The sequence below is a fragment of the Oryza glaberrima genome, chromosome 8 (assembly GCF_000147395.1).
Source record: "Oryza glaberrima chromosome 8, OglaRS2, whole genome shotgun sequence".
NCBI classification, from domain to species: Eukaryota; Viridiplantae; Streptophyta; class Magnoliopsida; order Poales; family Poaceae; genus Oryza; species Oryza glaberrima.
Genome location: NC_068333.1, coordinates 20,436,524 through 20,462,151, shown reverse-complemented (window position 1 = coordinate 20,462,151; position 25,628 = coordinate 20,436,524). Strand labels below are relative to the sequence as shown.

The 25,628-nt window shown below is 44.7% G+C and overlaps 2 protein-coding genes across 2 annotated transcripts; one reads left to right on the top strand and one right to left on the bottom strand.

Annotated features, from left to right (window-relative positions):
- Positions 1-8,850: 8,850 nt before the first annotated feature.
- On the bottom strand, positions 8,851-9,517 carry LOC127783112 (uncharacterized). The gene is made up of 2 exons (XM_052310369.1): positions 9,418-9,517; positions 8,851-9,332 (listed from the first exon to the last, which is right to left on the bottom strand). The coding sequence occupies exons 1-2, from the start codon at positions 9,515-9,517 to the stop codon at positions 8,851-8,853; spliced, it is 582 nt and encodes a 193-aa protein (XP_052166329.1).
- Positions 9,518-21,387: 11,870 nt separating this feature from the next.
- LOC127782759 (transcription factor HEC2-like) lies at positions 21,388-22,706 on the top strand. Its single transcript, XM_052310027.1, has one exon. The coding sequence runs from the start codon at positions 21,639-21,641 to the stop codon at positions 22,377-22,379; it is 741 nt and encodes a 246-aa protein (XP_052165987.1). The 5' UTR covers positions 21,388-21,638; the 3' UTR covers positions 22,380-22,706.
- Positions 22,707-25,628: the final 2,922 nt, after the last annotated feature.

Here is a 25,628-nt window from a genome sequence, read left to right as displayed (position 1 = left end):
TTTCTCCTTTTCCACACGCACGTTTAAAAAAAAAACTAAATGGTACGTTTTTATTAAAAAATAAAAATCATATTGATCTATTTTTTTAAAAAATAGCCAATATTTAATTAATTATATGCTAATGAACCGTTCTATTTTTCACGCGCACTGGTTCCCGGCCTCCAGTAGCGGGCCTCCAGTAGCGAACACACAATTTAGCTACTTAACCGCCCACCAACTGGGGCGCCGTTGGTGGCGCGTTCTCGTCTCTACAGGCCACAGGACGACTATACGGGTTTATGTCGCGAGAGTCGCCACCACCATTGGCAGCATGCAGCCAATTAAGCAGCCTGCGTACGTACGTTGAACGTCGCGTAGCAACACGGCAAAGGCCATCATCGCGAAGATGATGATGAATGCAACGGCGCGTTTCGTCTCGTTCGATCGATCGGGTCATGTTCATGTAACACTGCCAAATTTCATCGCGCGCATGAATGCAATGACACCGATGCGATGCGATCGACAAAAACAGAGCAAGGACACGGACGTTTCCTGCAGATCCTAATTACTCCGTCGATCGATCGATCCCTGCCGACAGATGACATACTGCCTGCCATCTTCTTACTTTTCTATATATGGTTTTTGAATGCCTGATCATGAACTGATAATTGTGCCATCATAATGATGATACTCTCACCAACATAACTGGCCTGGTTCACGTACTGCAGCAGGCTATGGGCCAAAGTGACAGCTCTGAACTTGGGTCCGGCCGGGGGGGTGTCCAAATTGAGTGTGGCACAAAACACGCGCTTGCTACTGTTACTGACCCCATAAGCGTGCACGTCTTGCGCCGGGTACGGTAGACAGCCAACGAAGCCAACAGATGCGAGCTTTACGACCTGCCGGTGCATGCTACTATACGGATCGATGAACGACCGAAACCTACTCAGTACTCACATCTCACAGCCACTGTAATATATACACTAATACTGCAACCCTTCGTTGCAACGGCGAGTAACAAAAGCAGGGACTAATGGGTTTGAGGTACCACGGCATGATGGATCAAGCTGTCTGAATATGGGGATTGGGAAAACCAAACTGTGTCTGACTGGTTTTGAGAAGCTGGATAAAACTGCTTTCAGAGGAAAAATGTGTATACATGACTGCACATGCAGGAGCAGGATCAAGCTAACAGAGAACAACATACTATACATGGACATTGGACACGCTCATTCCAAAGAAACAAGAGAAAATTCCTTCCATACCCCTGAAATTTTAGCCGATCCCTTCTATACCCCTGAATTTTCTTCACTCCCTTGTATACCTCTGAATTTTGATTTGGATTTCTTCCATACCCTTACCGTCAATTGACCGTTAGTTCACCGTTTAATAGATATAGAAAAGTCAATTTTACCCTTCAATACATGAGGAATATGTAGAAATTTGTAAACTATATTGTTCGTAGTATAGAAATTTGTTGTGTGATTATAATATTTATAAGATTGTTGTACATAGAAATTTTAATATATATTAAACAAAGTATGTGTAGCATTTTTTTAAAATAATAGTCATAGTTTTGGAAAGCATTCCTATATAATATATATACAACAGGAAAAAAATGTTGAACTACCATAAAAATTTGCTACATATACTCTCTTAATAAGTAAATAAATATTAGTTTTTATGTCATTATGTAAAAATAAACTTAGCCATGAATAATACCTTGTACAATAAAATCATGAATATAATAGTCTTATATAATAAAATTATGCACTTCCAACAATACAGCTCGTCTAAAATTTCCAGATTTCCTTCATGTGTAAGGGCAAAATGGTCATTTTCATAGGAATTAAACATTCAACTAACGGTCACGAAATGGGTATGAAAGGGATCAAAACCAAAATTCAGGGGTATATAAGAGAGTGGACAAAACTCTGGGGTGCAGAAGGGATTGGCTAAACTTTCAAGGGTATAGAAGGAATTTTCTCAACAAACAAAATACAATACATGTTCATAACAGCATGGCCGTCAGAGTGTGGGTTCAGAAAAACAACTTATTGCTGTAGAGCGAACAGACGCCAAAAGCCCAACATGATTGTGTGAATAATTTGCACTTTAGCTTTTCGTCGAGTGGAATGATTTGTATGTTTCTACAGGGCTACAGGCCATAGCCTAGCTTCTAGCTCGATGTTTTACTTTTATCTTAAGAAATGTTATGGTTATTGAGAAAGTACCGGTAAATACAACTCGAAGGACCTAGTAAGACACCAAGTTTTACATAAAAAAAATATGATACCTTCGGCCATACCTTATTAAGAATGATAAATTACCATTCATATTTTCATGGCTTATATCATTAGGAATGACAGCTTTAATTTGAGTGATAATGGATATTATCTTACCAATTGTAGAAGGAATTGGGTCAAAGACTTGGGTAAAGAACCAACACGGCCAGTCCATTTGGGCAGTAATGCTGCAACGTGCAGACAATAAACATCACAAGGTCGAGCTCGACCACGGCCTTCAAGGGGTCAAGGCAAAGATAAATTCAAAATTTACTGAACTAATGGGAGCTCAATTAATTACCTTTTCAACTTGCAAGGACACATCCCACTAGCTCGACATGCCTGTAGCCACTACCCACTTTCTTAATGATCCCACAATCCCTCTCCTCCCACATCAGAGTATCAGACTAGCTTATTGAAATAGAAGTATCTGTCCATGACGAACCTATCATGCATATTGGACATTTGGCATGACATCTTGGTCGGGATAAGCAAAATGCATATGTTCATATAAGAGTAAAATAGACACCTGGATATACAGGAAATAATCTCCTTTTCTATTCTAAAAAATGTACCTCTGAAGTTATAATTTTGATACCACTAACATATCTTCTGAAGTTTTCTTAAGTTAAAGAGAAACTTAACACAAATAAACGTCCTTGTAGGTCATTTGAACTTCACCGTAGAAGATATATGGTGGGCAAATGGTTTGACCGTATGAGCAACTGCTTTTGCCCGTATCCGTTCATATGATGGCAAGTTGCGTCAGAAGGGCTTATTCTTTCATGCTCTCATTCAGTGGTGAAGCTATATTATGTTGGGGTTGGGGGTGCACATGAACCTCTCCAAATTCCTAATTTCTCACTTAAAAACACTAGAATATACAGTGTTGCACTAAAATTTTCTAGATTCTCAATGGTAGTGCACTCTTCTTGTTTTGATGCTAGCTTCGCCCCTGCTTTCATTGCATGGCATCAGCGAGTGAAGGTACTAGGGGTAGGGATGAAAACAGTTCGAAAAGTTTCCAGTTTCCGAATGTGTTTGAAGAAACATAAAGTGTCGGTCGGAATTTTTCAAAAACGGAAACGAATTCAGAAAAAAAATTTCTCGGAAAGGGAAGCAAATATGGTAAGGCTAATATACGCCAGAAACCGGAATTGGTAGGAAACAGAAACTTTTCATATACAGCTATAGTTTCAACCTTCTCTACTCTCGATGTTCATATTTCTACTGAGTATTGAGGTGGTTAATCGAACAAAAATATTTTCTGCTTTTGATCTATTTTTATTTTGCCTAATTACGGTTTTTTATGAGGCCATACTATATTAATTACAATTATAGATGAATATAGTACTTGTTCTCCTAGAAAGTGAAGTGTACAACTAGTTGTATTATTATTAGAATTGATAAAAAAATAGAAATATCGATTTATATGTTAGAAAAAATAATGAGCTACATCTATTTGTTGATTTGAGAAGTTCAGTTTGAGGGTTTTTTATATTTCAATAAATATCCTTTATTGTATTTGCTTCATTTTCATGTTATTCAATTTTGTTTTCGTATACGGGGTTTCCGATTCCGATTCTGAAAAAAAAAAATGAAAACAACAACGGTAGAAGTTCCGTCCATTTCCAAGCCGTTTTCATCCTGTAGCGCCCGTTCCGTCGTGGCACCTAGCGGGAAAATTCAAATTCTAAAAACCCTAATTGCGAAAATTGTTTCTTCGCTTGCAGTCAGTCTACGTGCCATTCCGGATCTCGAATCCCCGATCCATCGTCGAATTCAAATCCCTAATCTCAATTTTCCTTCCCAATTCAATTCCTCCGCAAAAGTCTATTTTGCCTTCCTCAGGTTCGGTGGGCCGATTCCCTCTCGGCCCATCTTTCTCTTTCTCCTTCCCTCTCTCTCTCCCTCTCTCCCTCGCTCTGCCCGCGCGTGCGCGTGCGCGTGCACGTGCGCGTGAGCCGCGCCAAGCCGAGCGCCCTCCCTCTCCGCTCTCGCCGCCGCTTCCCGCCACCGCCGCTCAAATCGCCGCGCGCCGTTGCTTCCCGCGCGTGCGCACCGTGGTGGCCGACCGGCCAGTCGCTGCCGCCGTCAGCGCCTGCCGCGCCTGCCCTGCGTCTGCCGCCCGTGTCGTCGCTCCGCTCCAAACCGCCCGGCCGTCATCGCCGTCGTCACGACCCGGCCCCGCCACCTCCGCGCGCTAGCTTCCAAGGGACAGAAGCAGAACTCCTCCTCCCTCTGCCGCGTCGCCCTCTCTCCCTCCTTCTTTTCCCAAAGAAGCAAGGAGGCAAGCCCCCTTTTCCTCTTCCTTTCTTCTTTTTCCTCCCATCGCCGGCGTCACCTCCTGTCGTCGTTTTGGCCGCTAGCCGGGCGCCAGCTCGCTGGCTTGACCGTCCAATGTCGGTTCCCCTCTCCCAAACCGACATTGTCGCCCCTATAAACCCAAGCTCCTCCCTCCTCCAATCCCCCCTTGTTTTCATCTCTCGCCGCCACACCCTGTCGCCCCTGTTCCGTCGTCGCCGTTCGTCGTCGCGCGTGTCGGAGGAGCCGGCACGAGCGAGGACGTGGAAGGGGACTTCGGACGCGCCCTCCCCCTCCTCTTCCTCGGCCCGAGGCCGAAACGATCACGTTTCACGCCGTCGGCTCTCGTCACTGCGCCCGCCCGCACGGTAGTGCATCTCCCTGTTCTCCCTCTTCGCTCCTCCTCCTCCCCTTAGACTGTATGGTAGCACTCGTAGTACCCCTAGAAGCTCGCAGGCGCCGCCCAAGACCTCCCCACCGCCTGGCGCCGCCTCGCCGCCGTTGCCGCTCGCCGCCGAAAACCGCCGCTCGTCGCCAGCTTCTCTCGGCGTAGCTCCGCCCAATCCGGTGCTAGGAATGCAATCCCGAGGTCGCGTAGATGCTCTAGTCCGGAGGAATCGAACCCTAGTCATCTCGTCGCTGTTTCCCTTTTCTCTCGCCGCCGGTGGCCGCCACCGCAAATCGCCGCCGTCGAGCATCCTCCGGCGAATCCAAGCCGTTGGCTCGCTCCCTCTCGTTCCCCCTTGTCATTCCGGTGTACACCCCGTCGCCCCTCGTTGTCGCACGACGTCCCGGAGAAATCGCCGCCGCCCGCCGTCCATTCGCGACCGGCGCCTTCGTCTTCCTCCAGCCAGCCCGCGTGGCAGCCACGTAGGTGCCACGTCGGCGCCACCTCGGCACAACCGAGTCGGCTGACCCGGTCAGCCGCTCCCTTCGTTCCACCCTCCCCGTGCGCGTGGTCCACGGTGGGCCGTGAGGCTGCGCGTGGGCCCGCCGCACCGCGTCCTCCGCGAGCCGCGCGCGTGCGCCGCGCCCCGCCCAAACCCTAGCGCCGCGTCGCGCGCTCCTCGCTCACGGTGAGCCGAGCCGCCGACAAGCGGGTCCCACTCGGGACCACGCGAGATGGACCCGGCCCACCGGCTCCCTCTCTCTTCCCCTCCCGCGCGTGCCTTGGGCCGCCTTCTCGGGCCGGCCAGCCCATTAAGCTCGGCCGAGCCGCCCCTTTTTCTCTCGAGCCGCGCCCTAGCCGCCCGAGGGAAGTCTATTTCCCCTCCCTTTTTCTTTTCTTTTTCCAAAAGGGTTTAATTAAATCCTTTTTCCTTAAGATCAAAAATCCAATAATCTTAGAAATTCAATATCTTCCCAACCGTAAGTCCGTTTGACTCCGTTCAACTTCCAAAATTCCTCAAATCTCGAGATCTATCTAATGGCACGCTTAGAGGTCAATAATAGGGCTTTATTTTCGCCGTTTGTTGAGTTGTCCCGTTTCGCGTGTAGTTTCGGAGCCCGAAGACCCGCAGTGCGAGGATTTCGAGGATCAAGCTCAAGGTCTCGAGCAAGGCAAGTCACCTTTGATCATCTTGCACCTATAATTTAAATCTAAGTATTTCTTTTCCGCAAATATTGCATGAATAGGATTTACACAAGAAATTCGGCCGTGGCTTGCAAGATAGCCTGCCGGCCCCCAATCCTAATTGTTGCAATTACCCTCCTTGAATTATTGAACACTTAAACCTCCTTTGTCAACTGTTGTGCTTCGATGCACAGACCTTCGGGTACGCGCATCGGAACACCCCCCCTCAAAATATAAAATATCCCACAATGGGTAAAACTTGGGTTTTACAAAAGACTTCGAAAACCCGACACCTGGGTCGGTGCTTGCGAATTAAATGAATTTCCAAAATCGCGGACCGGGGAACGTACCGGGAGTACGGTTTCCCGCTCTTGCACTTAAGGACCGTTTCCTTGGAATTTCATCCGAACATAAGACAAGTGCGACCACATGGGTGGAATGGGATGCCCCTGGCTGAGTAAATAGCTAATCAGGGGAGCCTTGATGCCAAGAGACATGTGGATTCAACGGGGTGGTGTCGGGGAGAACCCCCGGGTTTCCTGGCACAGTATGGTCTGGGACCTAACCTGTTGTTGGTTTGGGACCCCTCTCGTTGGCATATGGCAACCCTGTGTCGGCTTTGGAAATGCCTTGTCGTGAAAGCCTCAAAGTTGCCAGACGTGGCTGTTCTGCACGGGCTGGGTGACCCGGGTTAGTAACGTCGTGTGGGTAAAGTGTACCCCCTCTGCAGAGGTTAACAAACTGTTCGAACAGCCGTGCCCACGGTCATGGGCGGATGTGAGGTGATTCCTAGCGTAGTTTTGTTTGACTTCAGCTTTGTGAAATTGCTGTTGTGGAATGGGTTCGATGTTTGAAAAATCTGCGGTTGATGAGATCAGCTAGGCCCGGGTGGCCGTTTGAAAGCTGTTGGCCGGGTGCCAACCCTGATCAATTCAAAGACTGATACATTGCACATATTACGACCGGACGAGACGCACTGTCTCATCCGTGTCGTTTGAGAAGCACTCACTTAGTTGTTTCAGAAAGGAGTTTAAATAAAATCAATTGCAAAAACAACAGCCTTTCCTTTGAAGCCTGCATTAAACACTTAATTCACATGGCTTGCTGAGTACTCCTCTACTCACCCTTGCTCTATATAAATAATCCCCCCCCAGTTGCTGAAGAAGATGATGTGGATCCCGCTGACGAGAAGTTCTTCCAGGAGCAAGTCGGTTACGATGAGTTTTAGTGTTTCGGCCTAGTTCCCAAGTCGCGCCTATGATGATAGGTCCAAGTCTTGGCTTCCGCTTTCCCTTTTGTAATGCAGTTGTGAGCTCGGGATCTGTCCGCAGCCCAACATGACTGTACTCCTACTCTGTAATAAAGAGACCACTGTTGCTGTGATATTCTGTCTTCCTGTGATACCAGCACTGTTTCCTGGGACTAGTATCGATTAACAGGTTAATTTGGAGCGTCACGGGCTAGTTCCGTTCGGGGCTAGTTCGGGGCGTGACAAGAGATGGTATCAGAGCCGACTCTCGCGGTTTCACGGCCGCGTGTGTCGCAGTTGCGCAGGCATGGTGCGCATGGCTGGTGTAGACCGGGAGTGGTTACACAGCATGGCACATGCGCTGGCACTAGACACATGGACGTGGCCAAGAGAGGATGTTCCTGGCCTGGGGTTGATCGACGGGGGCGTCGATCTCTCTTAAGGGGGTGAGAGTGTAACATCCTGGCCTAGGGCTTAATAGGATTAATAGAATACTTATCAACAAGTTGCAACTTCTTTTCTGGAAGCCAATCTCCAAAAAAACTCCAGGGTTAAGCGTGTTGGCCTGGAGCAATTTGGGATGGGTGACCGACCGGGAAATTCTTCCTGGATGCACACGAGTGAGGACAAAGTGTGCAGAAAAGACATGTGTTGGTCTGTGAGGTCAGTCTATGACCTATGAAAGCTGCCAGATGTAAGTGGGCCCGGCCTGGGAGAGGCGGGTCGTTACACATCCCTAACTAGAGGTCAAGAAACTATCAAATCTAGATCGATTGTAAGTGGGCCCGGCCTGGGAGAGGCGGGTCGTTACACATCCCTAACTAGAGGTCAAGAAACTATCAAATCTGGATCGATTGCTGCCAGATGTAAGTGGGCCCGGCCTGGGAGAGGCGGGTCGTTACACATCCCTAACTAGAGGTCAAGAAACTATCAAATCTGGATCGATTGGATCCTGTCAAAGGCAGAGGCAATGTAGGGAAGGAGCCGGTTAGAGGTGGATGGATCATGTAAGAGGGGTGCAAGAGCCAAGAGGTCAGGCTGCATTTCAAGATCAAACTCAATCCTGTTTTTGGCATGGTAGGACTCATGAGGCAGTAGAAGATCAAAACTTAGTCTTCTAGTCTTTTTTTTTCTTTTATTTTTCACTGTTCCTTATAGTTATGAGACCAAGAATGTGAGTACTCATGTACCTTTGGCTATATATATTTACTTGCAGACATAGAAGGACATGCAAGAACAAGAACACGACTCAAATCGTTCGTTTGGTTGGATTTCTCTCATATGTCCTTATGACCATCAGAAGTATACCTTTTGATCAGTGAAAATCTTGCTCAAACCATTCATTTGTTGGAGTTCCTCAGTTTGAAAATGACCATATCTTTGAACAATGAAACATTTGCTGATGAACTAAGCAATGCCAATCAAATCGACATACCAACGTGCGAATGCAGTATCATGCATCATCGAGCGGACGATGGATCATCATCGTGGACGGAGCCGGCGAGCTTGCCGAGCGTCCTGTCCACGAGGCACCGGAGGTCGTCCCTGACCTTGCTCTCCCGCCTCGCCCTCTGCTCGGAGTTGAACGCGGCGAGCGCGCGCTTCTCCTCGGCGCTGTACACCTGGTTCTCCTTGCGGAGGCGCACGGCGGTGATCCTCGCGTGCCTGCTCCCGCTCATCACGTACCCGGTGCCGCCATTGCCGTCTTCCAGCGCGAACCGAGCACCCTCATTGGCCTCCTTCTTCCTCGTCGATCCATCCCTCCTGCTCTTCTTCTTCCTCGATGATCTTTCCTTCGGACCCTTTTGACTTCTTGATCTCTTCCTACTTCTATCTCTGGACTCATCGCTATCACTGTCTATAAGATCGGCGGCGATGTCCGTATATCTTCCGGCGGTGCCGCCGCCGGCGCTTGCTGTCCCTCCTGGAATCCTCCGATCCGCTGCAATCCGACAGACTGTCACACTCGGATTCCTTCAAGCCCTTGCCTACGTCTCGGTTCAGGCGACGGGGGCTAGGAGATCGACGGCGCCGTCTTCCATCGGGCTCCATCTCCGGCTCGGCGCGCGGCATGTCGGGGGAGTTTGGGTAGGGGTCGGCGGTTGGCGCGGCGATTTTCATGACCATTGGAATCGGAGCTGAAAAGGAATAGTTCTTCGGAGTCGGTAGCTATGCACGGGTGTAAATGGGCTGATGAATTTGTTGGGCTTTCTTGTCAAGGCTTAAATGAGATAAGTTCAATTTACATCCCTCATCTTTCCATCGAGTTTAAATCGTATCCCTAAACCATAATATCAGAAATCTTCACCCCCAAACCTGTAAAACCGGGTTAGCTTTGGTGCTTTAGCAGTATAGGTAGCCAGTTTTGCTGACGTGGCATGTTGACCCGGTCCACTGACGCTGATTAGGCGTTGATATGGCCAAAAATCAAAAGTGGTCCCACCTATCATACTCACTTTCCTCTTCTCTCTCTTCCCCTTTTTCCTCACAAAACGCCAAGGTCTCCACCATGCCGCCTGCTGCGTGAAGGCGCCCTGCTTGGCTGTGTCAAGTAGAGTGCCCAAGGGATGGCCCACAGCGCGCACGCTACAGGAGACGGCGGCGCTGCGGAGTTGCCACATGATGTGCTGCACCAAGCCGTCGGGGAACACGTCATGCTGTCATCGTCGCCGCGCTCCATGCACCTCAGAGGCGTGGCTAGGGGGAGGCTGGGGGTAGCGGGAGGAGAGGAGTGCTATGCGAGGGTGAGGTGAGCAGCAGTGCGGAGGAGTAGGAGTAGGTGGTGGCGGCCATCGCTGCCGTAGCCATGGCAGCGAGGAGGTGGGGTGAGGATGGGGCGGCTCAGGGGCAGTCAAGAATAGTAAGGCAGACATTGACAATGGCACCCCTAGCGGCGACTAGCTCGGCAGCTTCATGACACCCATTCCACTACCGTCAGGTCTGTCTGCTCGGTGATGGAGATGAGGTCGCATCCTCCTCTATCCCCTTTCTCTTATTCCAGATACGTGCATCTCTCCTCCATTGCCGTTGGTGTCAATGAGCGTGAGGAGGTGGCGGCTCGGGCAACATCTTGGCGAGCACGTCGCGGGCGGCAACACTCATCGAGGGTATGTGTTGGCCTCTCCAAAGGATGCCCTCTCACGCAGCCTCGCCCTAGTCGCATGTATGGAGCGGAGAGCGAGGGCCCACGTCGGGAGCACCCTAGATAAGGAGGGAGTGGTGATGCGGGCTGAGGCGCTGGCCAGGCCGAGGGAGAGGGACACGGAAGAGAGCGACGCGTGGGAGTGGGCTGCCGCCACCATTGGAAGGGAAAGTTGCTCGAACTCAGGTTGTAGCGCGTGGCGGCGACGGATGGATCCACTATGGAGGGGCAGGGATAGGCAGGGCGTGAGGAGGCTGCTGACGCCGGTGGACAAAAAGCTTGAAACTCATGGCTCGGATCGGCTCGTAGCAAGCTCGGCTCGGATCGATTCGAATTCGTAGTCTTAATTAGTCGAGTCGAGCTAGCCTTTTAGCTCGTGAGCTTAACGAGCTAGCTCGCGAGCTGCTCTTTAGCTCTTTAGTACAAAATATCACCATATCTTCATGAACTTAGTGTTTGTTGACTAGTGATAAGTCTTTTAATTACATCAAAACTATTCATATTTAGTGAGTACTATATTAGTTAGTGTTTATTATAATGTTAATACATAATAAAATGTTAAATTTGAAATTATTAATATGATATTAATAAGATATATCTCGTTAACGAGCCAGCTCGCGAACCGAGCTGAGCTAGCCTTTTAGCTCGTTAACATTAACGAGCTGAGCCGAGCTGGCTCGTTAAGACAACGAGCTCAAATGAGCCGAGCCTTAACGAGCCGAGCTGGCTCGTTATCCAGCCATGCTTGCACACCTCTCCGTGACCATTGACGAGATAGAGAGGAAGAGATGAAACTATGAAAGAGGGGGATGTCAATGATATGCAATGGCGGATTCAGAGGGTGGTCCGGGAAGGGCGACCGATCCCACTATTAAAAAAATAAAATAGCTATCCTTTTCCTTCCCGATTCCTGGCGCCCGCCACCCACAGGCCCCACACGCGCGATCATAATTCAGAACGTCGTGCGACTCTCTCCTCCTCACCCTAGCCCCTAGCGACACAACGCGTTGACACGATCTCGTCTGATCACGCGACAGAGCAAGCGCCGCGCCACCACCGGCCCACACGTGACGCGCCCCCCACACCCACATTGCGTCGCGCGTGAGTCTGCCGCCTCGGTCGCCGCTACGCCGCACTGGCACTGCTGCTGTGTTGTGGTGCAGCCTGTAGTGTGTACCACCGCAGCGAGGAGCCGTCGTCGAGCCGATCAGCCGAGTAAAACTGGAAAACGGAGTCACAGACTCACGGAGACCTGCCTCCTTGCTGCAGTACGCCGCCGCCGACGCTCAGCCGCCCGCGCCTACAATTTTAGGTTTTCTACTTTAAATCAAAATTTTACTTAATTACTAATTTTATATGTTTTAAGATGTTTTATTAATATATCATGGTAAACTTTGGTGATTTGATCTATTCTATTATTTATACTTGCATTGTATATATATTAGTATCGTTAGATTTACTGGGTTTACAAAAGAAAAAAACTAGGTCGGACCACCCATATCTTAAATTTTAGATCCGATAATTATGACATGTGGGTCCCATGCCAAGTAGGCGTCACATAAGCCAAAACTAGCCTCCATACTCCTCTACCGAAGGAGTTAATTTTCATTGGTTTTAAGGCTTGGTTTTGTGAGCGATGAGATTCGAACAAAGAACAGCAGGAGGATAAATAGACTTATTCCTTTCCTTTTCTTTCCTTTGGTACACAGGATCTTCTGGATTGAGCCCATCGCTGAATACAAAGACGGACCTCCAGACTTATTTGTGGCTACAGGCCGACAAAGAGGAGTTCTTGGGGCCCAATTACTGCAGCACAGGTGGGCTTAATTCGGTGGACCGAGACACCGAGTTGTTAGTTGTAAATTTGTTGGCTATCTTTCTCATTCCCTCATCTTTTCGCTTATGCTTATATTTATCAGCCAAAATTTGAATCTTCAATCTTAAATTTGAAGTTAATTTTAAGATTTTTCATCAAAATTTATTTTTCAGCCTTTGATTTTAGGTCGCTAAGAGCACGTATATAAAAGTTTTATTCACAAATTATTTTTCATTTGTAAATATGCCGTTTGGCTTATTCTTATAATAAGCCAAATGATGGAGCCTATTATCTTCCAAAACTGAAATGCAAGATGTAAATCGAGAGTAATGAATTGTTCTGAAACATTAGAAGTTAGTTTGATTTTTTTTTTCAAAATACAGTAAAGGCGTATGTGTCTATTTATGCATGTGTACTCATCCCTATAAACCCATGCATACATGTGAAAATAATAGTTTCACTTTTGTTTTAAGTGAAATAAGTGAAAGTAGGGGAAACCCCTTTGTATAATAGAACCTCCAATAAGTGAAATATTTCCCCCTAAATTTAAAATTTTATAAATAGTTTGTTACATCAGTTTCTCATGAGATCACCTAATTGGTATTTCGCATAAATGTAACTAGACTGACTGAAGAGATGTGGTCCCTATCTTCCCCTCTTGTTGTGAGGACCAAACTACATGAAAAAGAAGTTGACAACTAACCGCCCTATGTAATTGATAATAAACCGGTACCAGAATAATTGATAGCTAAGGAAAAACGCTCTAGGATATGTGTGAACCATGTGATGACACAGTAGCATAATATTTATTAATGAAATTTAATCAGAACTTACATCCTCAAGCCATGACTACGAGCACTTATGCCCCAAGCCAACTTAACTACAGTATTTAATATCCATTCCCGTTAGCCGGTCATTCCTTCGTGCCTACTTTCTCCTTAAAAAAATCAACTTTTACAGATGAATTTGGATAAACATCTGTTCAGATTCATCCTTTGTTCAGATTCATCCTTAGAAGTTACTTATTTTTTATGGATGGAGGGTGCATGTTACTTGTCAGTCATTCCTTCGTGCCTACTTTCTCCTTAAAAAAAAAATCAACTTTTACAGATGAATCTGGATAAACATCTGTTCAGATTCATCCTTAGAAGTTACTTATTTTTTATGGATGGAGGGTGCATGTTACTTGTCACCATGTGGTTATCTCCGATGACATCCCTATTTAAAGGAGGTATATATATGTCCAACTCAATCCTGCCCTAACTCATGCTACAATTCTAAATTTTAGGACTTTGTTCTTTTCTAATTATGGCCATCAAGTTAGCACGGGTACATTTTGCAAATTCATAAATGGTGTTATTACTGAAAAAAAAAAGAACCACCGATGTTCCTTGGAAAACTTGTTCATAATTAATTTGTTAATTATTTCCAATATTTAATTTATCCGTTTGTGCCCTCAAATACTTCTTATAAATTCAATTTCATTCATAAAAATTGAGCCCATAAACTTACCTGGTACATATTTTGGAAATGTACTGTCAGATACATGATGCCCAAACCCATTTTTCTTTCAACAGTCCAAAGGAAAAGAAACAGAAGATATAGTAAAAGACAATGTGTCACAGCACGAAATCTTGTTTTGGAATCACGCGCAAATAGACACTGACGCTTGGAGGAACAGGCCATGGTAAGAATCTGGAGGGCACAGTGTGCCGCTACTGGGGAAAAACTCTCTCCATCCCATCACTGTGCGGGCTACTCCCTCCGTCCAAAAAAATGACAAGCACTAGTTTCCGTGCCTAATATTTGACCGTCCGTCTTATTTGAAAAAATTATAAAAAAAATTAAAAAGACAAGTCACGCATAAAATATTAATCATGTTATCATCTAACAACAATAAAAATACGAATTATAAAAAAATTTCATATAAGACGGACAATTAAAGTTGGACACGGAAACCCAGAGTCTATTTTTTTTTTTAGGGACGGAGGGAATAAGTGACAGCCCTGGTGATTTGACATATCCCGTTAGCTTAGGTTCACGTAGCTCATCATGCATGCCTGCCCAGCCCGGATTGAGCCATGTTCCTCGAATTTACTGGGGCCCTAATCCTGCCTTCTTTTGGTGCTTACAGGTAGATGGAACAATAATTGTGTTTAGTGTCCTGGAGAGAGTCGTTCTTGCAGTGAACACTCATGCATGTGCGAGTTGGTTACTGGAACTGGCTTATCTTGTGCTGTCAGAGGGACACTTGGGGATTACTGACTCGACCAAATCTGGAGTCATGCATGACCCCCACGACCAAACGCGTGCGTAGGGCTCAGATGAGATAATAATGATGCCAAATGAGCAAGTTAGGGCTCTGTTCCTTGATTTGTATGTGTAAAGCCGATTATCCGAACATGATCCCGATCCATCGACAGCGAGTGAGAGGAGAAAAAAAAATGCACACTGTAGTTTAGTTTTCAGTTCATTTGCTTGCATATATACCGGATCGATCATACTATAGCTTCCTATCATTGCTCGGCTTTATTTCTCTTTCGATCTGATGAAACAAACAAACTGTACGTGGAACGTAAAAAGGGTTGCAGAGTGCAGACGCCAGCCGACACAGAGCTTTCGCTCGATTACAAGTAAACTTTTTGCAGGCAGAGAGTACGTACAGAGTTCTTTTTACAGAACCAAAATTAACCATGCATGGCACGTACCTCAAGTAAATAATTGCAGCCTGAATCGTACTCCCTCTCACATTAAAAAATAAATCTAGAACTGAATATGATATATGACACATTCTAATATTATAAATCTAAACTGATGTAGGATGTGTCACATTCACAATACTAGAATGGTTTTTTTAGACGGAGTATCCCAGAGCAAATTAAAACCTGAAACTGAATGAACATTGAACAACTTTACCAGCTTTTACTGCTCCCCTTTGTTAAAAAAAATCTTTTAACTGCTCGCTCCGTCCATCTTATATATTTGTCATTCAAGTTTTATCATATATCAAACATTTTTTTATCTATGAATTTATAGAGATTCATATATAGTTTACTATATAAAATTTATGTTTTTATTCACCGATAGAAATATTTTCATCATAATATATAGTAGCTTGCATGTTGCTAAACTATATAAATTTCTATACACTAATGGTAAAAATAGAAAAAAAATTAACTAAACTAATTTAGAATGACCAATAATTTAAAACGGTACTATGTTTCTATTGATTTTTACTACTTCCCCATCCTAAAATATAACAATTTTCTACCTTCAAAATTATCCTACAATATAACTACTCTATCTAGCTACATTCTCTTCTTAATCAATCACAATCTTTTTCCATTACATTTTATCAACTTTTTTACTACACGTGTCCAACACTAAAACTCTTTATATTTTGATTTGGATGTTATTTGTGGATGGAAAGGAATGCTTGTGTGCTTCGATAGGATATATAATTGCCCCGGTGAATATGGTGGTCGATCGCATCGTACAAGAATGGAAGCTTTGTGTTGCAGCGTAGCTTGTCTTTTTCTCTTTTCCTCTTCTTTTTTATTCCGATTTTTCCCCATGTTAGCCTAGGATTTTTTTTACATTTCTCCTTGTAACACCTTTGACTGCGTCAATGGGTCATAGTTGTAAAATTCTTGTCTTATGCTAATATATTAATGTATAAGGCTTTTACGCATTTTTAAAAAATGGAGTATATAGCATAAAAAAACTGCTGCAAGTTTTTTGAGTGAAAACTTTCAGATGTAACTATAGCATAATTGAAGTGTAATTACATTTGTAACTACACTATAATTGTATTATAACTATGTTGTAACTACGATAGAACTTATATAAAACATGTATTCAATTATGGTTTGGTTAGTTAGCACCAGGATTTTACACGTGGCATGCGTGAAAATTTATTTCTAGCAATGTTTTCCTTTCATGTACAAATCTCAATGCGATCCGCTGATCACAAATCTGAAAGATTTTGGAACAAAAAACTTGCCAAAGTTTTCTAGCAATTCCGTAAAAAAAAGTAATTGAGATAGAGGTAATACTGATCTGGCAGCTAGCCGCTAGCCTACCCGATGTCCCCTTCGATGCAGAGTGAGCAGTCAGCAACGCAGAACAGCAGCAGTCAGAGCCGTCTCCGAGCTAGCTGAGCCTGGTCGTACGTAGCTCCGCTCCGTTCCGCTCGGCGCCAAAGGGAAGGGGGCAGCCCGGCGATCCAATGGCGGATCGACGGGGAGGCAAGCGAACGGAGGCTGCTTTTGGACTCCGGCGCCGGGATCGCGTCGGGGCTCCCGGCCATTTATGCGCGTACAGGACGGTCGTACGCCACCCGACCAACTGACCGTCGTCCTCGCCGCCGTTGACCGTGTCCCGGCCCTATCTTGATAGCAACCCTGCCGATCGGAGGCGGGCGCGGGCGGGGGCGGCAACAAAGGCTACCGGCCGGCCGGCTCCGCCATGCACGCCGGGGAATCCGTCCGTAACCCCCCCATATGCATGATTCAATTCCATTCCGTTTCCGTGTAGCAGCTAGCTAGCAATGCATGCATATTCTGCTATGGTACAGCTTGTTTTCGTTCATCTATTGGTAGCTTTTCCTTCATGGATCAGTGTGCTGCAGTAGAAGAATGGCCTGCTTTGGTTAAACTTCACTTTTACCTTTGTGAGAGGAAACTGTTAAAGTTTTGCGGTTTTGCTATTTATCAATCGGCTGATTTTTTTTTCTTATCTGTTGGTTACCTAAACTTGCACAAGTCTTTTACTAAACTTACACAGAAGTCATTTATTAGACTTGCATATGGCATAAAAAAACTGCATTTAAGAACAAGTTAAGTGCAACTTTTAAGTCACTTTTGTTTTTATTTTCCAGATTAATCTAGATGCATTATTATGCTTATATAAACCATATTTTCTAGTTTCATCCTGGTAAGAATTTACACACCGAAGTATGTTTTTCTTACTTTTTAGGTTAGAATATTATCTGCTTTACTACAAAGAAAAATAGAGAAAATTATTTGTGTGTGTTTTCGCTCAATCCCTTCTATACTGTTGAATCTTATCTTATTCCTACATGTACTTATATTTTTATTTTGATCCACTCTATATTCATTCTATTAATTGTGTGAGTTGACCATTAATTTCCTTTTCAGAATGATTATATTGCCACTCTCACATACTTATGTGGTAGCTTACTACGGAAACACAATTCTTAACATGAAAAAAAAAATCATTTCAGATTGCACATAGCGCAGATGGCATGGTACAGCCATTGTGCTCTCCGCATTCCGCGTTTGACTCTGGCCGAACGTGCTCATCCTCTTTCTTAATAAAATTCGATATTGGGTCCTTCCCCAGTGTCTAGTGTTTTAAAAGAGATTCATTTGAAAAAAAAAAAGAGCAAAGTGGATCGGTTCAGATAGAATAATTTGATCGCAAGTCTAAGAATTGAAATTTAAAATTTTATTAAAAATTAAATCAAATTTGATGAAATTTGTATGACACTCTCATCAAAATTTAAACCCAAACAAAATAATTGTGGTTTTCGGTTTCACGGTGAAACTCTTGTAAGGACTTCATAAACTTTGTTTTTCAACTTTGACTTCAGATAATTCTGCCTCAATTAATTTTTTTTTCACATTTAAGTTTATGTTTTTGAAGTGGCTAGGTAGCACATAAGTACGAGAAGGGGCAATATAGTGATTTTATAAAACCTAACGGTAAAATCACAGTCAACTAATGGAATAGTTATAGAGGGAATCAAAATAAAAAATCAGGAACATGTAACGGATGAGACAAATTTTATGGGGACAGAAGGAATTGAGTAAAAATTCCAAGACATAAGGAATTTCCAAAAAAAATATGTATACATACGTATGGATTGTTGATATTGATATAATATATTTTAAAGTGATTCATAGATAAAAAAAATTATAACCTTACAAATAGATGGCCTCAAAGTTGAGTATATGGTTCGAATAGCTAGTTACAGAAAACATTGAAAGAAATATAGACACCATTTGTGTCGTATATCTCTTTACAAATATACAAGGCAAAATTTGTCTACACGTACACAATGAAATAAAGATAGCAATTAGCCTGATTTAGGAAAAATACTATTACTCCCTCCGTTTCATATAGGGAGAATAGCCAATATGGTCTCTAAAGTATCGTTACTGGGTCATTTTAGTCATTAATCTTTTATATTGTCCAAACAAATCCTTTAAATTTATCACGGGACTGATATAGTCCTTGGTCCCACCAAAATTGCCACATGGACATGCCATGTCACCCACATATGCAAAATCTATATGATTTGTCCAATTTACCCTTACATATATCATAGGAAAATAAAAAACAAATGAAAAAAGTTTTTTAAAAAATATGGTATATGTAAGAGCAAAAATATACGTCAAAAAGGTGAAAAAAGGAAAAGTATTTTTTTCTATGGTTATGTCTAATTCACCCTTATATTTATTTTTCTATGATATACGTAAGGGTAAACTGAACAATTCATCATAGATTTTGCATGAATGATGACATGACATATCTATATGACGATTTTGGTAGACCCAAGAACTATTCTAGGTCTTATGACAAAGTTTAAGGATTTCTTTGGACCATTTAAAAGATTAGGGACTAAACTGATTATACGGAGAAACTTTAGGGACTACAGTAGCTATTCTTCCTTTCATATACAAAATGTTTTAACTTTTCCTAGTGGGCATGCACCATATGCAACAAATGGGGGCGTGTTAATTTTCCTTCGGTTCTTTAATTTACACACACTACTACAAAAATGGCCGGTTTTTTTTTATTTTCAGTCCGTGGAGGAGGAAAAATCACTATAGGTGCCAGTTTTAGTTGTTCTGGCACCTGTACTGCTGATCTCTATGGGATTTTTTTAGTAGTGACAAGCCACATCCTACGTTTTCCTTTTTGAAATATCTCTATTTCCTTTTTTTAAGAGGAAAATATCTTTATTATCGGCTGTAAAACGTGGACCCGGAAATAAGACACCATCAGCATGGAACATTTGTCCTGACATATTGGATGCCAACAATTGTGCGCCACGAACCAACGGGAGATGTGGCCTGCAAGAGGTCGAGGCTCCAACATCTCGAACGATTTTGTGAGATCTAGCGGCATGATGAGGTTGAAATTTCACGTAATTTTTGTGTCTAGGTGCATGGAATGCTAATTGTCTGGTCTGCATGATAACGGCATGTATGTTTGAAATTAATAAATTATTAATACACGCTTGATGATATATATACGAATTCAATTAAATACCAGCTATTGGGAAAACATCTTTGACACATAGTGCCGAAGTACATTGTGTGCATGACTTGAGCATAATAAAACTCTCTGAAAGTTACTACACTAGGCGAATACTGACTTTATTACAGCTAGGTAAGCTGAGTATGGCTGTGTTTGGAACCCCATTTTCCCAGCCCATCTCCCTCGTTTTTCACGCGCACGCTTTTTAAACTACTAAACGATGTGTTTTTTGCAAAAAGTTTCTATTCGAAAGTTGCTTAAAAAAATCAAATTAATCCTTTTTGAAAAAAAAGCTAATACTTAATTAATCATGCGTTAATGGACCGCTCTGTTTTTTGTGTGGAGGGAATAGGTTCCCATCCCCTACATGCGAACACAGCATGTGGAATTGAGAGGCGGCGGAGGGACCTTTGTGGAATATTTCCTTTGGTTTTTGTCATGTTAATTTTGGACATGACGTTTGATCGCTCATCCTATTAAAAATTTAGTACAAATAAAAAATTAAATTGTTCTTAAAGTATCTTTGATAATAAAACTAGTCAAAACAAAATGATATTTACTTAAATTTTTTATAAGATGAATGGTTAAATTAAGGTCATGTCCAAAAACAAACATTTCATATATTTTAAAACAGACTACATCCGTCCTAAAATATAACAACTTTTAGCTCTTAGAATATGTCCCAAAATATAACTCTCCATCAACATTCTCTTTCCAACCAATCACAACCATCCACCATTCACTTTTTTCACCTACCTCCACTACTCATCCAATCACAACCCTCCACCACTCACTTCTATTTACTTTCTTAATATCTATATCTAACTCTAAAACTTCTTATATTTTGGGACGGAGAGAGTACCACTTGACTATTTGTTATTTTTCCGATTATTGTATCTTACAGTAGTTGGATCCGCTCTCTTTTTTTTCTCGTTCGTGCAATAGCTGCTTCCAAGTTCCGACCATTTATTTAGTCGTCAGTATGTATTGATCATCCAGGTAGTTGGTCTTTTTTTATAACATCCAGGTAGTTAGTCTGTCTCTGTCTTTCTCTTAGTACGTAATACTACAACTATAATCCGCTCTGTTATCTGTGTGCATGTTTATGTTTGTATAGATCATACAAATATGCCCTATTGATAATGAGCAACACAAAGCGCACTTGTTTTAATTTTAGGTTACAACATTAATTCTTTCCTTCTACATGAAAAAAAAATCAATAGACATGAGTTGTTTTATATTGATCCAAGTAATTGAAAAATGTAATTGATGTATAAGGGGAAAAAATAGACACTTAACAAATAGATGGCTCAATTATTTATGTCTCTGAACACCACCTAAGATTGGGTATCAATATGTGGTATTAAAGGATGTTACAAGGGAGCCAGCATGCAGCACAGGTGTGTGCAAAGAGGAACATATATATCGACCTTTTAGCATCTCAAATTAAACAGTCACGTTTAATTATAGTTCCTCAACTTTGCTGTTTCATCCCTATCATTGGCCCCTGTTTTTTTTCCCTGCCTATCTCCAAGTTCCCTACTACTGGCTGAACAGTCGGCACCCTTGAAATGCAGCACGACAGATTCCGTGTTTTTTTTTTGCGACATTATCTCGAGACGTCATTTTCCCCAAAATAAAAGAAAGGGAGAGTTTATCTGATCATGCTACTTTGTAAAGCCAGAAGTGAGCAAGAAGGCCCCCAAAAGAATAGCAAAATGAAAGCGCTGATGAACATATGAGATATGCAGGGAAACAACACTGCCCTGTCAAATCCAATGAAGCCACATGTACCCATCCTTGTCCTATAAGTAGCCTCCACTAACTTGGTAACAACACAAACACAATCCTAGCTACCTTCTACACTTGCTCTCTCTCTAGCTAAGCGGCTTCTAGCTGCCAGCTTCCTCACTTGTCACTTGATCTTCTACTCATCTCTCGATTTTCAAGTTGTCATCTTGAATTCTTGATCGAGTTTCGTTTCGTGGGCAGCTAGCCTTTGAATGGAGTTTGACATGCTGAACTCCAACCCGGAGGCGCAGCTCGAGCTGATGAACACAATGCTACAGCTGGAGCAGCTGAGCGCATTCCCTGACCACCACGGCATGGTGGTGCCGTGCTCTCCCACTTCGCCATGCATGGGAGCGCAAGGTGGTCATCATCACTTCTCCTCGGTGAATCATCAGCCAGCTCACGGCGTCGTGTCGTCAGGTGGCGCCAACACCGGCGACGGGTACCGCGACCAGTACTACACCCAGCTGCTTCCCGCCGCCGCGTACAGCAACGCGGCAGGCGGTGGCCGCGGCTCGGAGTACCACACGACGACGACGACGCGGCCGGCTTCCGGCGGCGGCGGGGACGGCGGCGTGGGGCCGGCGGCGATGAGGGAGATGATCTTCCACATCGCGGCGCTGCAGCCGGTGAACATCGACCCGGAGACGGTGCGGCCGCCGAAGCGCCGGAACGTGCGCATCTCGACGGACCCGCAGAGCGTGGCGGCGCGGATGCGGCGGGAGCGCATCAGCGAGCGCATCCGCATCCTGCAGCGGCTCGTCCCCGGCGGCACCAAGATGGACACCGCCTCCATGCTCGACGAGGCCATCCACTACGTCAAGTTCCTCAAGACTCAGGTGCAGTCGCTGGAGCGCGCCGCCGCCGCCAACGGCCACCGCCCGCCGCCGCCCACCGCCACCTCCGCCGCCGCCGCCACCGTGGCCTACCCTGGCCTGAACGGCCAGTGGTAGATATATATCGCGTACGTCCATCCTCCCGTGCTCCTGCCCAAAATCGTCCGATCGACATGTACGTATCCATGTGGCCGTGCACACACCATGTAATGACGACCGAGACCTGCATTCATCACCGTTTGCGACGACGGCGCGTCGGTAGCTCTAGCTAGCACCTGTACGATCACATCTCTGTACATTAATATGTAACGTAGTGGTACTATTTATCTAGTGCGCATCATGCATGCGCACAAAACTTTAGTATATGTAGTAGCTTGTACATTGTACGCCACCATGCACGCATCTTTTCACCCCTTTTGCTATATGAATCGATCGATCTAGCCATTTCCATTCTCTGCAACGAAGTTTGATTGACACGTACAATGTACATAGTACTGCAACTATACACATGCACGTACAGAAACGAAACGGATGGATGAATTGATGCTGGGGGTCAGCCCAGCTTTCTGTGCACACAGGACATGTTTCCCCCCGGCGACGAAGATCACGAACACTGTTGCTGCCGCTGCATTATTCCTCGCACGCCCGTACGTACGCCCGCCCGCGCGAATGGAGTAGCTTGGCGACGCCTCGGCGGCGAGGCCGCGCCACCGCTTTGCCCCGCCCTTCGTCACGTCGTCCGCGCTCGCTGGCGCGCGCACTGTGGCGCGCCGAGCCCTGTGCGCGCACAGCGCTCGCCGTCCGGCTATGCACGCGCGCGTGCATGGCGCTCGCGGGCGAGGGCGCCAGCGCGCCGCCCCCGAAGTGGGGCGACGCGGGTCTCGCTTTCTAACGGTAAACCGATTTCCGGTATGTGACCAAGCTTTTCGCATGTGCCCGTGTCCGCCCCGGGCAGCTGTTAATGCAGTGCAAGCTGCTGTTGTTGTCTGCAGATATCCCCGCCCGGATTATACTGCAAACCTACCCATCCAATCCTAAAATATAAGAAGGTTTTAAGATGAACACGGTTATTAAAAGTATATAGAATTGAATAAGAAGAGATTGTTATTAGTTGAAAAGTAGAGGTAAGTGGAAAAATTGAATGGTTGAGAGTTGTGATTGGTTGGGAAGGAAATGTTAGTGAAAAAATTATTATATTTTAAGATAAATACTGAGTGTTAAAAATTGTTCTATTCTAGAACGGAGGAAATAACTATTACGTACTACCTAGTACACTGTACCTAGTAACATTGACCGTGGTCAACACGCTCTGGCTAGTACAAGCCAATTAACCACTGTTGTGTGTCACGATTTTGTTTTCAGATCTGACGTTGGTGTGTGAACTGTGATTGTCATGTTTAAGAAAAGTCTTCTCGGTTACAGGTGGAGAGGTGACATCCACCGCCAGTAAAACTTGCCTACTACGCATGTAGTAGTACGTACTATACGTTAATTCTTCCATCGTGTGTTCCACATCATTCCACGTAGCAGCTGGTAAGTCTGAAACTCTGAAAGATGCACACACGCGGTCACAGGACCACAGGTGAACGAAAACAGAGACCTTGTGCTAACTGAAAAGGGGATGGATACATCTATATCCTGAGATGAGATGGCTAATGCATGCAGAGTGCAAATTGCAGCGACAAGGGTACGACGAATCGAAGCTAAAACAAATCGAAATCTCCCTGCATGTGCTGATGTGCACCATTTGGCGTCCATGTGCATGGCGCGCGCGAGAGAGATCAGATGAAGAAATTGATCCGAGATCTACCGCGCGCGCGCGGGCCGGGCAACGCTTTCGACCGATGGACCTTGTGAAACCGACGCGTTCAGCGCCCACGGCCACTGTGCACCGATCGATCCATCTATCCATCGAAGACCGTCTAGACTTCACCCAGGCGCTACCTTAGCCATTTCTCCCGGCCTCCTGTCGGCAGCAAAAACGACGGCCTTAACTCTGAATCTCTGCAGATTTTTTGTACTGTACTAGTGTACTATCATCCTACGAAACGGGAAGAAAATAAACTAGAAGTCTCGAACCAGCAGCGATCGATCGAGAGAAATTCGTGTGCGGTGAATCTGCGACCGATCTTGTGTTACATACATACGCTGATACGCAGAGGAGGATTTGCGCGCGACATTGCCATCAGTGAGAAAGCGGGGGAGGGAGAGGCCACAAGCTCGCGCCCACCATGGCTAGCTCTGCCGTCGCCGGCCGAATCGGTCGCCGGGGACACATGTCGCGCGGAGGGTGAGTCGGCCCCGCAGCGGCGAGATTTTTGCGTGGATTCGAGAGGATTTTGAGAGCGCCACAGCACACAGGTGCATGCATTTTCTGCTAGAGCCGGAGACCAAGAGACCAATCGAGGGAGCTAGCGAGAGCTCAGTCGCGGCAGCTAGCATCAAATGCATCATCACGCGCGTAACAGCGGCCGTCCAAAGCAGCTCCCGATCGAATAAAATTCGGTCTCATTCTCTCGTTTGATTTAATCAATTAATTCCCTCCCTCCCTCTCGATCGTTGCTTGGTCAGTTGGTCTGGTCCTAGCTAAGCTTTGATCATGCGTGCTTGAACGCTGATTGGTTTGTTCCTTTCGTTTCTTTTTCCTGACGTTCTTTTCCTTGAAAGGATTTAGCTGCAAGTCCCCACAAAAAAGAGGGCCGAGAATCCTGTGTGGTACACTCAGAAAGGAAAATTGTTGGCGCAGGATGCATGAACCTAGCAGGCCATGCCCAAGGGGGTGGAAAGGAACCGGAATTCCACTCATCATGTGCGTCCGGGCGATCTGCGTACCACTATTTGTGTTTTTTTAATTACAGAGGTTTAAATTTAAAAAGATTCATAATTCATAATTTTTATTTTAATAATAATAATAACCCCTCCATTCTCATTTTTTTCCGAAACACTTTGTAAGTGTAGTACTTGAACTGGGTGGACAACTTCCACCACACAAGGAACATGCTGAGCTTCAATCAATTCGGCATTCTCAAATAATTGATATTTGTTATTATATAAGTTTAATTTTTGACTACTTGTATGTTTGGAAGATTTATAAATACTTGAAAACATGTCATATTACCGTAGTGCATAGAGTTATACATATAACGATACAACTTTCATTAAAAGTAACTTGTGATCAAAGTAAAATATATGGCCATAGTTAAGTTATTCGAGAATGGGTGAATAATAAATTGAGAGTCCAAGATGGGTATAATTTTATAATTATTAATTCCGAATTTCTCAACTATCAATTTTTGGGGAAAAAAACTAAAAGTAAATAGTCCTTAATAATCGCGGTTGCATGTTTTACTTAAATAAATTCTTTAT